General features: G+C 42.0%; 2 protein-coding genes across 4 annotated transcripts in view; one reads left to right on the top strand and one right to left on the bottom strand.

Moving 5' to 3' along the window:
* LOC306960095 (prickle-like protein 1) overlaps positions 1-6,975 on the top strand; it is a 31,223-nt gene extending 24,248 nt beyond the window's left edge. For both annotated transcript variants that reach the window (XM_079552401.1, XM_079552400.1), the window contains exons 4-8: positions 1,681-1,818; positions 3,687-3,890; positions 3,968-4,154; positions 4,238-5,236; positions 5,313-6,975. In XM_079552401.1, coding sequence (XP_079408527.1) covers positions 1,681-1,818; positions 3,687-3,890; positions 3,968-4,154; positions 4,238-5,236; positions 5,313-6,241 — 2,457 coding nt within the window. In that variant the 3' untranslated portion in view covers positions 6,242-6,975. The remainder of the gene's footprint in view (positions 1-1,680; positions 1,819-3,686; positions 3,891-3,967; positions 4,155-4,237; positions 5,237-5,312) is intronic.
* Positions 6,976-7,686: 711 nt separating this feature from the next.
* The window catches only part of pphln1 (periphilin 1), a 29,131-nt gene continuing 21,153 nt past the window's right edge, over positions 7,687-15,664 (bottom strand). For both annotated transcript variants that reach the window (XM_079552507.1, XM_079552508.1), the window contains one exon: positions 7,687-8,235. In XM_079552507.1, the coding sequence (XP_079408633.1) occupies positions 7,960-8,235 (276 nt within the window). In that variant the 3' untranslated portion in view covers positions 7,687-7,959. The remainder of the gene's footprint in view (positions 8,236-15,664) is intronic.

The raw sequence follows: 15,664 nt of genomic DNA, 5'->3' as shown, positions 1-15,664 counted from the left end.
TGTAAAACCAAACAAAGGCACATCCCCTTAGTCACTCGACAAAGCCCTTGTGCAACAATAAAAGCACATGCCTCACTCTTCCGCGTAAAGGCTTTGCAGTGTGTAAACTAGCACTCCCTCCATGCATTAATAGAGTTTACATGTGCCGATATGGCCGTGGGGTTATCATCAGAAGGGAGGGTCTGAAATGCTACCGCAAGGGGGGTGGACACCTGGACACACAATGTAAAGAGACTTGCATGGAGCTTGTTTTATGATGTTTGCCTGAATTATGACGAGGATCCAAAAGCGCTGCTGGATTCCTTGCGTAACTGCGGTGAGAAGGGATAAGCAGCGAGCGCGTGTGAAAGGACGGTAAATGTGTGTCCCGGCATCGTTTACTGATGTTTAGAGAACAACTGAGGCGGTTGTTAGGATAGTCCCGTTCCTTTATCAGAGACATCATCGCTGTCTCTAAACACAAGGGAAGTGTTTGTGGATCGCTGCCGCCATCCTTTCAACACAGCCTTCGGGGGGGGATTAGCTTTAATTAAACCCTTCCCAGCCTTACATGGACCTAGTAACAGTGAGGTTGCATGCGAAGACAAAAGCACATATTTGTAGAATGGGCCAACATTCTCCGCCCACATCTTATGTTGACTCACACTTACTTTTTTGTTTTATCTCACTCTTAAAAATCCATGTGTAGTGTGGCGCGTTTGCTGCCTACATACTGTACCTTGCTGGGACAGGACAGCCAGCCAGCAAGCACAAAAAAAAGCTATATAGATATGTAAAAATGCAGTTAAACCAGTAAACCACAGAAGTTTGCAATACCAGTTCAGCCTTACAAACGGAGCATCTTGTGTCACAACTGTAAGAAGGTGCTGAGTTTGTGTGGAGCACGTCGTTCTCACTGTCTGGGTGGGTTTTCTTGGGGCGCTCTTGTTTCCCCCATCAATCCAAAGCACGCACAATAGAGCCAAATCCAGCCCGTGAGATGATTCAATCCTTGTAGAGCACAAATTCCTGAGTATGCCTAAAAAAAAAAAAGGAAGTGTCTAAATCATTCCTGTGCGGAGCTATGGATTTCTAAAGAAATAATCAGAATGCTCACTTCAGCCACTAGGGGGCAGCTTCAAGAAAGAAAGGAAAGAATAGCACAGGTGTCCAGCAGAGGGCACTAACATAAGAAGAGATCAGGATATAAACAACCCATTACAATCACGTGGTAAATGGACAGTCTGCACCTGGGCGGCTGTGGCTGCAATAGTAGCTTACCGCCAGTGCTGAGAGAATGAAGTAAGTGTAAGCCGAGGTTACCGTCCTGTCAGGCTCATTATTATTCATTAATTGAAAAAGGAAATAGTATATTCCCAATTAAAACATATCCTACTTGAGCTTTTGTTTATGGACCCAGACAATACACACCCGGTATATTTTGGCCCCCAGCGAAATTTACTTGGAGACCCCTGCAATAGACAAACCCTTCAAACAGTACTCCGGACCACAAACCTATGCTCATCATGTGGCGGCTAAATTTCACTATGGGGCATTAAAGGAAACCTTAAAATACAAACAGCTGTTGTAGCTCGGCATTAGCGATATCCATAACCAGCACACTGTAACCAATGACACACAGTTGTATTTCTAGGCACTGATCAGACTGTATAATCTTTAAAGACTCTCTTTTCTCTTTAGTTGCGTTACTGCCACTCTCTGACGGAGGAGGAGAAGCGTGAGCTCCAGATGTTCAGCTCTCAGAGAAAGAGGGAGGCGCTGGGCAGAGGAACACCCAAGATCCTGCCCCGAGCTCTCCAGCACACCCGCTGCGAACATGTAAGCATCATGCATTACAGACGCACATGCACACAAATTACAAGCTAACTAATAGAGCTTTACAACAAAAACATAGGTTGCAACCACATGGAATTGGTTATATCACAAACTGCAATTATGCTATCCCTAACAATGTCAGCCTGAGGAAATATCCTGATTGGTAAACGCAATGCTTTTAGACTTCCTCATTAGGGCGAGGAAAGAGGCAGGCAAATTGGGAAGCTCATCGTCAAGCCAAGCGGAACCAAGCTGATTCTTAGCGAGGAATTTCCTGCCACTCATTTTTATCTCAGCATGAAGGAAAAAGCACAGGTCAGGTCGAGTAATTGTTGCGTAGTGTCTCAAAATTTCACTTTCTTCCATGCAAGTCACAGTATGCGGTGGGCAATTCTGCTGAATAATTACAAACAGATCAACTGCAAGTGTAAAGAGATACAACTATATCAAATTATTGGTTTGTGTTTTTGATTGCAGCAACATTAGTTAAACCTTTCCTTTTTTCTGCAGCAATATTTGCAGTGCTTAAACGTTGGCATGTTTTAAACCCATCTCATACATCTTGTGCAACCACAGTTCTACCAAAACGCAGGAATTCATGGTTTAATGGCTGTCTGGGTTTGAGTTTGAGAGACTGAAGAACGACAGTTTTGTCTTAACAGATGCAACAGTGTGGAAACAAAGCTGAAACCCTGATGCCAACGTTTGATTGGTCAAAACATCACGTCAAGCACGTTCTACGAAGCTCTTGATCATTTTTTGAAAACATCCTTTGAAAGCAGAAACATAAATATAGGGTTTGTGGTGGTTTACTGTAAATATACCACATCCTCAGCTAGGGATTCAGGAAGTAGAGGCGAGCCGCATTAATACCTCCGGACAGGCACAACTAAACTGTCATCAGCCTCCGCGCTTGTAGCAGTGCGAGGTCACATTCATCGCCACCAACTGTGTACCCATGTAAATTTAGACATTAAATCCGGTGTCCACTCACTAACGCCTGGAGAACTCACTGTGTCAGTCAATGCATCCTGACAAATCTACTCACACTCCTGCGGTGTTAAAACGGATACACCATGAAGACGTGGGCTGCACACAGAAACATTCTTCATCACATGTGCACATGTTCACACTCGGTTTGTCAGGCTATACTTTCCTTACTCTGTAAATCCCAGAGACACACAAGACCCTCATATTCAAGGACCCCGTCAGTCCGCCCAGGCAGTAATGTCTAACAGCTGCCCAAGCAATGCAATGGCAGCTCAGAGTTGCTCGGCCAGACACTGCATATTCAGATGTGTTCAGACATTATCGAAGTAAATTAAACTTTATTCATTCATATCTGTTTTATTAAAAAGGCAAACCTCTTCTAGTATTGCCAAGTGATAAGTGTTGACAAGAACTTGAGCTATGCAAAGCATGAGGCCTATAGGATATGCCTCTCAAGTCCTTAAGTATCAAGTTGCCATGATATAGCCTTCTGTTTTTGTTGCCTTGAAGAGATTCAATTACATTTTGCCTTCAGTTATAGCTTTTGCTGGATGTCAGGGATGAGGGATGCAATTGTGCCTTTCCAGAAGCTCATATTCCTTTGTGGCTCTGAGCATGATGCCTGGTCTTCTTTGTTTGGGCATCAGTCTTAGACAAACATCTGATATGTGCAATATTTTTGACAGATAGCTTTAAATGATCCGTATTGTGTTCAAAATGTTGCATTGTTCGACTGTCACAGACAGCAGGTGCACTAAATATCAGTTTTGATTTAGCATCCTCTCGGGCGTATGACAGACACTACAGCCTGGTGCATTTTATGAATACTTTTGACATAGAAATACCTGTGAGCTAAATACAATTTGTTTTTTTCATTACAGTGTGGTGAAGGCATAAATGGAGGAGAGATGGCCATTTTTGCCTCTAGAGCAGGCTCGAGCCCCTGTTGGCACCCCGCGTGCTTTGTGTGTGCGACATGCCAAGAGCTCCTTGTTGATTTAATCTACTTCTATCAAAATGACAAAATCCTGTGTGGAAGACACCACGCTGAACTTGTGAAACCCCGGTGCTCATCTTGTGATGAGGTAAGAGGATGTCATAATCAATGTGTTCCATTGTAAGTTGATGATCAAACGTCTAACAGCAGACCTTGTTTCCTCAGATCATCTTTGCTGATGAGTGCACAGAAGCTGAGGGCCGGCACTGGCACATGAAACACTTTGCCTGCTTTGAGTGTGGGACGATGCTCGGTGGACAACGTTACATCATGAAGGACGGACGGCCCTACTGCTGTGGCTGTTTCGAGTCGCTGTATGCGGAGTATTGTGAAGCTTGTGGAGAAAATATAGGTATGTTCACAGGTTATGAACTGTGCTACATTAGATGATTTTTGAATTGGCTCTAATTTAGGATATTTTTGTTGACCTTATAGGTGTGGACCATGCTCAGATGACTTATGAAGGAGTGCACTGGCATGCCACTGACCAGTGCTTCTGCTGTGCTCAGTGTAAAACCTCCTTATTAGGTTGCCCTTTCCTCCCAAAGGAGGGTCACATCTATTGCTCAAAGACCTGCAGTCAAGGTGAAGACATTCATGCCTCAGACTCTTCAGATTCTGCCTTCCAATCGGCCCGTTCAAGGGAGTCCCGCCGCAGTGTGCGGATGGGGAAAAGTAGCCGACCCGGGGAGCAGTGGAGACAGTCTGAGCTTTTCAACACCAAAGCTTCTGCTCCAACCTTTGACTACAAGTTTCGAGACTGTAATGGAGATGCGCCATCAGACAGGGACATAGATATTGTGGGTCGTAAACTGTCGGGATTGGGGCTCGAGGAGGAGAGGTTTTGGAGGGGTCGCGAGGAACAAGATGTTGGAGGTGAAGAAGATCCAGAAGAATGGGCTCAGCATGAGGACTACATGACTCAGCTCTTGTTAAAATTTGGTGACCATGGATTACAGCAGCAATTTCAGCAGCCAACCCAAAAATCACCCAGCCCAAGCTTTGATAGAACTGAGAGAACTAGGCTTAACAGTGTTTCTGATCCTTGGCTGAAGCCTGATGCTGCGTCCATGTGTGTAAGTGCCTCTTCACCAACCCCTGTAAGCCCCACACAGAGCCACATCTCCAACCAGTCCCGAGCGCTCAGCCCTGGAATCATGACCAAGAAGAATCTGCCTGAAATGTACTGGGCTCAGTCTCAAGATGGGATGGGCGATTCAGCCTATGGTAGTCACCCTGGACCTGCTAGTGCACGGAAGATCCACGAACTGGAGCTTGATGAAGAGCAGGACCAAGTCAGACCTGGAAAGGCGTTTTGGTCCAATTCAAGGCAGTGGTATGAAGATTCCCTGGAGTGCATAGCAGATGAACTGAGGAAGGTCGAGCAGGGCGTCGGAGACTCCATGGATTCTTTAGCACTGTCAAATATAACTGGTAAGCAAATTGTGCATAGATTGAGAAATACTCTTTAGTGTGAAATCTGATCTCAGAAATGTTTTCCTGCTTTCAGGTGCTTCAGTGGATGCAGATGGAAGAGACAGAACAATAAGGTATTCTCTTCAGGCCATCCAGGATAACTTGGTGATGCCAGATGACTGTGAGAAGATGAGTAACATGGGCACCTTCAATTCCTCTCATCTTAATCACAGTAACTCCTCACTCAACCTGAATCTGGAGAAAGTCACTGCAGATGAGGAGGTTGCGATGGCGATGAGAGGAGCCCTGTCTCCCCGCACTGAGGCCATGCCTCCTTCGTTTGCTCATGCTCCAGCACTAAGGAGGAGCAGGTCTCAGTCCAGGCCTCCTCAGGTGGTCACCTTTTCAGAAGACACTGTGGACAATGGGTATGAGTATGATGTAAACATTAGGAAACATCCCATGAGCGAGAGACCACAACGAAGGATGTATCGCCCTGACCAGATGAACCGTGACAGACACCGTCCAAGCAGTCACCAAGGACGCGGCAAACATCACAGACAAGGCAGGCACCACAGGAGCCGCAAAACTCGCTCGGACAATGCCCTTCACATGGTGCCAATGGAAAAAGCACAAAGGTTGTTCGAACCGCAGCAGCATTTGGCTGACCCCCACCATGGTGGGATGTTTGTGCAGCATCCACAAAGATTGCCCCTGGCCTTGTCACAAACCCAGTCGGACTACGTGCTCCAGGGGCTCTCAAGGGACCCAAGGACAGACCGCTATAAGCCACAGTACAGAGATGATGATGATGACTGGTGCTCCACATGCTCCTCTTCTTCAGACTCAGACTCTGAGGAAGAGGGATACTTCTTGGGACAACCAATACCTCAGCCCCGTCCTGCTGTGCAATACTATGCAGAGGACTATCCTACGAGAGTGACTGCTTTCTCACCACAGAGCCACGGCCCACACCACCATCGGAGAAAGAATCATCGGTCTAAAAACTGCATTATATCCTAACAGTTCAGACTAAACTGCACTTCACACAAAACAAGACAATTATCTGAGCATTCGATGCTTTACACAGTTCTAATGTGTGGTTATAATAAGCTTATTTGCTTTGTTGCCCTTAAAAATAATGGTGCATATCACATTAAGTCCAGATTGACAGAGAAAAAACAGCATCTGGACTCTGTACATTTGTATATGAGGAAATATTCCTTACATTATGGGATTTATTGAAATTTAGCACTAATGCGCGAACAGGTATTGTAGAGAGCCTGTCGTTGGACAATTATGCACATGTTGGCAAAGTGAAGACTTTTTCATTTCAATATTGTTTATCCAAATGTGTAGTCATATCTGCACACTTATTTTAAGATGACACTATTTTACACACAGTTGAAAAGTTGGGCTATAAAAGTAAAACCAATTGTTATTTAACATGTAAACTTAAAAAAACTGAAAATGTACATAGTAAGTTAAAACCTGAATATTGGTATTTTGTATGTGGTTTAAAACATTATGAAAAATAGTTTTAACTGTTTCTGTAATTCTGTATTACACAGATTGCATTATTACCAATACAAGCAACAGTGTGTGCCATGTTCATTGGTACACAGACGTGACCAGCAAATGTATGTGATTTTTCATATTCTGCCTCCCCTCGTTTCCCATAAACCTGCTAATTGCTTTGTTATGTAAGGATCCTTGTAATAAATATTTTTCTGATTCTAAAAAAATGTTTGTGTGACATTTCTTGTACAAAGCATGAGACTAGAAAAGCTGGAGTTTAGGAACCGTCAAAGCAGGAAAGGAACATAAATACTCATAATTTTAAATGTCAATGTTTTTATGCAAAGACCAACATCATTGATAGTCAGGTCCTGTCCTGGATTTTTCCCCCAGACAAAAACAACAGAAACAAACAATAGACATATAACTTTTCAACAATGTAACTGCCATTCAGTTATTCAACTACCTAAACTGATCAATGGCCCATGAGCAAAGTGTACAGAAGTCAACATGAACAGGCGACTTATATGGCTGTCTTTTAAACAGAGCAAAAACATTTCCGGAAACATTGTTTTCAATTGAAATTGAAAGTTGATCATTTCCCAACTAAAATTAACCCTTAATTCCATTTGCATCCACATCCATTCTTGGAGTTCCTGCTTATTTAGCTCCACAGTGACAGCCCACTTTTTTCCATCTCTTCTCTTTCATTATTCAAAACCACAATCTTACTTTGATAAAAATAAAAAACGGTACAACTTCTTATTAGATTAGAATCATTTCCAAAACATAAAACATTCCCTGGGCAGAGACCACGACACTCTAGGGTACAATGCTGGTCGCAGGTGGGGCCTTTCTGTGTAGAGTTGACATTTTCTCCCTGTGTCCCAAACGAATAAAAGCCAGGACAACCCTGAAATGTATATTCTGAAATCTGTGGGACTTTCTTGGGTTAAATACTGGATAAAAACACTCACACACACAAAGACCCCTGATAATCCTAGCTGCCATACAGTATGTGTCCATTGCAGGGATCAAATTTGACAGTAGTGTTTTTAATGAAAAATTATGGTCATGTTGGAGATGCAACACTGATTGGAACAGAAGAGTCACCGACATCGCCTGTGGAAGCAGTTCAGCAACCTTTATCGAACATAACCTGTATGTTGAGAAAAGAACAAAACAAACGTTGCCCGTATATTAAGTAGAGCAGTCCCGGATCCCTAAAACGAGGAGCTGTGATTGAGTCCGGTCTTGTTGACTTTATGGCTGGTCAGGGCTGCGGCGTTGGGAGTGGTAGAGTCACACACCGAATGCTCGGGCTGTCGCACCACTTCATCCAGCTCGCTAATGAACTGTTTGAGATCTTCCAAGCATCGCTCACGAATCTCCCCCAGGTTCTCCCTGAGCGGAACCTGCAGCTGTTTTTCTAGGTTGGGGTCTTTCGCGACCAGCATCTTCACCACCATGCCAAAAGTCTCACAGTCCTGCCGGTACACCTGGAGGGGGAAGAGATCACAGATGTCAAGGCTTTTAAAGTTCAAGTTCAATCTTTTTATGAGAAGTTGTTTCCTTCTAGTTTTACCTGCCGCCAGTGTGTGAATCCTGCAACCTCAGCGGATTACCCTGGGCCGTGTAGTGTTAAATGATAGACACTTCTTTTCTGAGGTTTAATAAGGTCCTTTTAAATAGGGCACTGTAGCCTGAGAAGCTGTATAATGCATGTGAGAGGTGGCTCGCTGCCAGTTAACAACCGTAAAAGAGACAATGAAGAGGAATCGGTGGAAGCTTGCTTATAGGAGCTACCGCTTCACACAGTCTCAAATGTCTAATAAAATGAATGTGAAAGTCTGCTTCTTCCACGCAATGCAGTTACACCAAAACACAGGTCCAGACAGATTGGAAACAGATGTGGAAATAATGATCGGGATATGGCTTTCTGTTTTGCTAGTACTTCCCAGGCCATGACAGAGGAAAGAAAAGGTGCGCTAATGACTCCATGTACTTATTGTGATGACTGAATACATAGAAAATGCATTAAGATGAATTTAGCTGCCTCTTTTATCTTTGACTGCCTGTTTAGTGATTGCATTTGGAGATACCAAAGGTGTACAAAGGTAAAGCTGTGCATATTGTGAGAAAACAGACAAGATCCGTACAACTGTGATGCTCACCGATTTTTATAGCTCTCACCTGCAGTAACGTTTCCGGCTTCAGACAACCCTTCATCAGACTAAGCTGTGCATATAACCAGAGGTGGGTAGTGCTCAGGGACATTTACTCAATTACAACTGCACCAGGCCAGTTTTATCATATGTACTTTCAACTTCTTTTTGAGTAAGTCTACTGTATATTACAATGAAGTATCTGTACTCTCACCCGAGTAAAAACTGTTACTTGTTCCACTTTGAGTGAATTTTTAAAAAGGCAAAAGCTTCATGTTGACGTATAAAATAAATGGATCTCATTCTTCAGAAATATTTCATGTTTTACATTATTTGTTTCTCAAAATGCATGTTTATTTTTAATCTGTTGGTCAGAACTTGCAGTAATCAAGTGGCATTTTCTCTAAGCGCTTTAACTTTTACTTGAGAATTATATGGCTCACTATATTTTCACATCTACTTGACTAAAACAGTTTAAAGTAGCGTTACTCTTACTTGAGTAAATATTTGGATTCTCTCAAGCTCTCAGTCGTAAAGTTTTCCATCAAGCCTCACGATGTGAAAGGTTAACCTTTTAAGCCCCGCCTCAACCGAGCATATTTTCTCCAGTTTCTACCCAAATCCTAAAGCTTCTTAGTTAGAGAGCAATAGCGTAAAGTCTCATTTGAAAACTAAGACCTACAAAACTGACCGTAATCCTTTGGCTGCGTAGTCGTCGAGATTTAGTCGCCTTTTTGAAGCGTTTTTGTCGTGTTTTCTGGGTTGTTTTTACATATTTTTATTGCTTTTTTTTAAAATCGCATTTCTCATTACTTTTTTATTTTGCTTTTGCTGATTTTCTGGCATGTTTTTGTTGCTCTTTCATCTGTTTTTTGTTGTGTTTTGCTCCTTGTTATTTGGACGCTTTAAAGGGGCTAGATGCAAGTTTGCCATTTTATACTCACTACTGCCACCTCAGGTCATACGTGTAACTGCACCTTCTATATTAAGCCCGTGCATGACGGCACTTCGGACCCGAATTAACAACATTTTGAGTGACAGTGCAGGATTTTAGAGGCAGTTGTGGTGAACAGGTCTGGGTTCAATCTACACCTTAGGACATAGTTGAAACATGTAGGGAGAGGAAAATACTTAATTTTAACATTTTTAAACTCAGTATAGTCCCTTTAAGATTTGTGTGAAGCCAAAAAGGAGAAAATGTCCTTGGTTCAGGTGGGGGTTAAGAGATTTATGGATTTGACTGTATATTGACAACAGATGGAAACTAGCATCTCCGCCATAATCTGACACATTCAAAATGTCATCCCTCTCTGTGATTCTAGGGACCGAGTTTGAACTCACAGATTACTTTCAAGGGCACTCAATGTTAGTTCTCACTAAATCCAATAATATTTACTTGGGTTAAGCAAACAGCGTTATCTTAAGAGCTCTTTAATAAATAAAACACGTCATGACTTTGTAATATTCAACTGTTTGAGCTCTCTCTCTCTCTCAGACGGTGTATCCCACATTATTTGAGCTTCATTATCCCGTTAAGTAACTGAATCTACTCACAGGTTGTTATGCAAGGCTGGTGTGTGTTTAAGATTAGTAAAAGCAAGCGCAAGTTTCAAGCATTCATGGGATACTGACGGGCTCCATATCTTATTTATAGCCCCTTTACAATGTTCTTGGTAAAGCAAGAATTGCTGGCATGGAGCAGGGATCGCAAAAAAAGAAGTCTCCAAATCTGCTGTTGGCCCAAAAACACCGGAGTAATGAATAGCAATGATTAGAAAGTGGCCGGGTGAGATGAGCTCCGTGGCGGGAGAACAACCATTTTACACTCGGAAGGAGAAAGTCCCTCCCCCTTAAATATCATGACCGAAAACAAGCTGTATTTGTAAACCTGAGCACAATACAATTATAGCAGGGATAAATGTGTAGTCTACAGGTTGGAAAGTGGCGCCGAGGTTTAATCATATTGTGGATGTTTCCCTAGTTTGTATACAGTCTATTTCCCGCCGCGAAACTAAACTTATAACTATAACCAAAATAGTCATTACAAGCACTTATCCTGACACTGTAGCTTTTTCAAACTCGCAGATATAATTAGGACGGCGAACGCCTAGGAATCAGCCCATTCTTGCTGTTTCTATTCAGGACACTCTAGGAAACAGGTAAGACGGCTTTTAAACAATGTGCTGAAAATGTACTTCCTGTATTGTGAATGCACTTCCTCTGATCCCTCCCTTGTTATCCAATCAGGAAGGAAAATACCTCTACTATAGACTTTGGGCGGAGATGTCCAAAAACTAGAGCCATTTTTACTAGTGATGGGATTTACGGTTCTTTTCTCTTTTCTTGGAGCCGAGTCTTTGGGATCCGTTAATTTCAAAGAGCCGTTCAAAAGACTGACTCTTTTTAACACCAACAAGATAACTCACAATATAAAAAGCATAAAAAATATTTTTTTAAAGCAGTACTAAGTGACTTGTTTACCTATAAATCCTTTTCATGGTCCCTCTGGGGGTAATACAAGTGTTAATGGGATGATTGGGGGGTCTTTTATCTCCCCCTTGTGTCTCTGGCCAGAAAACCACAATAGCAATGTGACTGCCACCAGACTGGAGCAACAAATACACACTAATGGAATCACGAAGAAGAAGCTAACAGGCTAAAGGGCAAAGCTAACCTCCGGCTAGCACCAATTTTAACAGTATTTACAGCCAAGTTTGAGTGAAACAAATCATTTCCAATGTGTAATTGGATGTACAATATCCCTCTCTCCCTTTGACTTTTCTGTCACATTAGTATTTACTCTCACAGACAATTAATGAGTAAAAAAATTGCAACTTGCTACGACACCTGCTGTTGCGCTGATGGCCTCTAGGGGCATGAGTTACTTACTACTGCTTTAAAGGGGCTAGATGCAAGTTGGTCATTTTATACTCACTACTGCCACTTCAGGTCTTACGCGTAACTGCACCTTCTATATTGAGGGCGTGCATGACGGCACCTCTGACCCGATTTAACACCTTTTTGAGTGACAGTGCAGGATTTTAGAGGCAGTTGTGGTGAACAGGTCTGAGCTCATTCTACATATTAGGACATGACTGGAACATGTAGGGGGATGAAAATACTTAGTTTAAACATTTTTAAACTCCGACTAAGTCAAAACAAACTCCTCTAACTTCATTCATTCAACCAAGTTAGCTTTGAAACAGTCTTTATTTGCGAAATCTACGCAAATTTTGTTGTTTTGGCTAGTTTTTTAAGAATAAGTTGCATGTTCAAGTTTCATTGATGGACATTTGCTTAGATTTGTTGACTGTTCTGGAAGGAAAACATTGGAAGACGAGGCTTAGCCCTAAGTTAGCCGTGATGCTAAGTGACGTAGATAAAAAGAAACGATTGATAAAAGGCACTTTGTTTATTTAAATCATCTGAAATGACAATGGGACTGATATTTAACTTTTGAAAAACGTGTTTGTGAACAAAATCTTGCGCCACAATTAATACAAAGAGGCTGACAGATCATTCTAGTGCATTTAGCTTTGACTTTAGAGCAAAAAGCTTTCACGTGTAGCCTTCTCCGATGTTGGGCTTATTCCTGTGTTCATTCGGGGGAGTTCTGGGTAAAATTGACTGAAAATCCGTCTCTTTCCACAATTGAGAGCCGGATCGAACCGTTCACATTAAAGGTCCTATATCATGCAAAAACGACTTTTTGGAGCTTTTAGCCATGTTGTTATGCTATTTCCTTATCAAAAACACCCCCAGAGTGGTTTGTGGCTTCATTCAGACAGCTCTCAGTAATCCTCCTGAATCCTGCTCTCTGAGCAGCTGCTCCTCCCTCTCCTGGTGAACGACTGAGTGTTCAATTGTGTCGTAACAGCGGAACGGAAGTGCTCGACATCTGTAATGTAATGTAATGTCTTAATTCTATGCTTACGGCCGGATTTTAATTTGTAAAACAGCGTTTTCATTATTTCTGTCGTAAGAGAGAAACAAAGAGTAAAAAAGAAAAAAAAGAAAAAAAAAAAGGATGTGCCCGAAGTGCTTCCAGGTCAGCTGTAGCCAAAACAAACACATCGTGTCTGAACAGATCAGTCATGTTTGCGCTGCAGCTGAAGATGGAGCTCGTTGTAACTTATTCTGGACACACCTGTTCTTATTCTTACCTAACGATAATGTCACGGAGAAAAAGAAGCGCGTTTGGCTACGAGGACGAGGAGTTTATTCAGCCTTTTTCAAGAAGAGGCCACTCAGCTGTTTTTTTCTCCTGGATTCAGCGACTATCACCAAAATATTGCTTTTCTGCGACTGTCACTGATGGATGTTTGGTGAACCTTCGCCAGAACCAAAGTCGATTAACTTTTATAACCAACGCAAGTCCCACAATGTAAACAGCGATGGACCAGAGGGTGAGTAAATCCAAACGCGGGTTAGCTTGTGTGTTAGCATATTAGCATGTGTGTTAGCATATTAGCATGTGTGTTAGCCATTTATGAAGCTGTATTGCAGATGTCAACTCCGTATAACTGCATCGTGAAGTGACTTCACTTATTGCTGTTTATTTATATTACGGTAAAGTTGTATGTGCGGAGAGAGGGGGCGGAGTTAACTGAATCGAAGCGTTGTGTCTTCCGGGTTCGAAAAATACCTCCAGAAAACACTATATTTATCACAAAAATGAGTGCTCCATAATGGTAGAGGTACAATATATCATATAAATGCCTATACTTAACTTTGGAATGGCTAAAATAGCATGATATAGCTCCTTTAAAGAGCCGTTCGAAAGAGCCAGTGGGTCATAAACGCCACATCACTCAATTTTACTTTCAAGCAGCTGGATACATCGAATTGCCAAGTTAAGGAAAGCTTTTCAATGCCATAAATGTACCTACAACAGTTAAACAAAATGAAATCCTCTATTAGAATTGTATTTCCATAAACGTTGTTCCATGCAACGCACGGAAGGTTATTAAGGAAAAATTGTGATAGATTGCACAACCCTAATAGCTAATGAAGCCACTTTGTTTTTCTTCATAACCATTATAGATTTCATGCCTGTTGAATCGAGTTAATATCAATGCCTTCTTATTCCTACAGGGAGCCAAAATCATACACATACTCTGCTTTTCATACACTGCAGGAACCCTGTTCTTTAAATGAAATAAAACTCCCTTTGTATCGCAGCTTGGCTTTGAAGCATAAACTATAATATTCCTCTCTGCCTTGTCACTCACTTTGGCTGCTGGTCTGTGCTGCAGCCAAAGTCAACCTTGACAATGAGAGAGTGGGTTCAAGTTGAATTTCAGCGGCCAATTTCACTTAGCAACACAAACACAGTCTGAGGTGCTGCTCTAAAGGCCCCGCTCTGACTGATGATGGAAAGCCTGGTGTGTGATCTATGAGGAGTGCAGTACACATTCAAGTGTGTGCACAGTCGGGGCTACTGGGCGCAGAGTGTTTGTGTCCATGTGCAGCAGAGGAGATGGCGAGACCAGATTGGGGCGCACCAACCGTTACAGCTGGCCAATGAGCGTCAAGTGGCTCGAGATGAGTGCAGCTTACAGCGACTCAAACCCTGTCGCGACTTTGGAAAGATTGTTTTAAACAAAAATAAATGCAACATGATGAAAGATTGTTTGAAATGTCTATGATATGCACAAGTTCGCCTTTGTTTGATTGGCCCTTAAGCATGAAGCTAAATTAAGAAACTAAAGTAAGAAATGCTGCCTTGAGCTTAAAACAGCCCTAAGTAACTTGTTTACCTTAATAAATCCTTTTCATAGTCCTTCTGGGGGTAATACAAGTGTTAATAGTGTCTCTGTCCAGAAAACCACAATTGCAACTTGGCTCTGGGTCGGAGTCACCAATACACACAAATGACTTCATGAAGAAGGAGCTAACAGGCTAACGAGCAAAGCTAACTGTGGGCCCCTTTAACAGTATTTTCAGCCAAGTTTGAGTGAAAAAATGATCTCCATTGTATAATTGGATGTACAATATCCATCTCTCCCATCGTCTTTTCTATCAGTGTAGTATTTACTCTCACAGACAATTAATGAGTGAAAAAAAACAAAACAAACGCAACATGCACAAACAGTTGTGCTCAAAAGTTTTGACAATTTTTTGAACATTTCTGAAAGAATATGAAAGAAAACACAAAATGTTTTTACTCAAAGTTAGTGGCTGTGTGAAGCCAGTTGTGGTGAAAAAAGGGAGTTTGCTCTTTCTAAATCATAATGACATAACAAAGTACCAAAATGACCCTGGTCCAAAGTTTTTCCATACTGTGATATGTTCTTACCTGAGCTTAGACAAGTTGATGCGTACCTGTCTGGTCTGTGTGCGTGCCCTCAGTCACACAAAACGACCAAAGACGTTGTTAGCATTTGGCCTCTCCCAATGTATTCCTATAGCTCCAAACGGGGGTGATGTTGTAAGCTACCACGCTCTTCCACGGGCACACACAAAGACCAGACAGGTACGTATCAACTAGTCAAAGCTCAGGTAAGAACGAATCACAGTATGGAAAAGCGGTGAACTATTCCTTTAACATCAATGACAGCTTGGAGTCTTGTGTGATAGTTGTGGAGATAGTTCTGTATTATAATCTAATGGTAAAGTGACCCATTCCTCTTGATCATAAACTTTTCATCAGGGTCATTTTTGGTACTTTCTTTTTTCATTATGATTTAAAAAGAGCAAACTTCGTTTTTTCCCCACAAATGGCTTTACACAATCACTAACTATGAGTAAAAAAAAACATTTT

This window comes from Gobius niger (genome assembly GCF_951799975.1).
Source record: "Gobius niger genome assembly, chromosome: 2".
Taxonomy (NCBI): domain Eukaryota; kingdom Metazoa; phylum Chordata; class Actinopteri; order Gobiiformes; family Gobiidae; genus Gobius; species Gobius niger.
The sequence above is the reverse complement of the archived record's forward strand: the minus strand, read 5'-3'. Positions and strand labels throughout refer to the sequence as shown.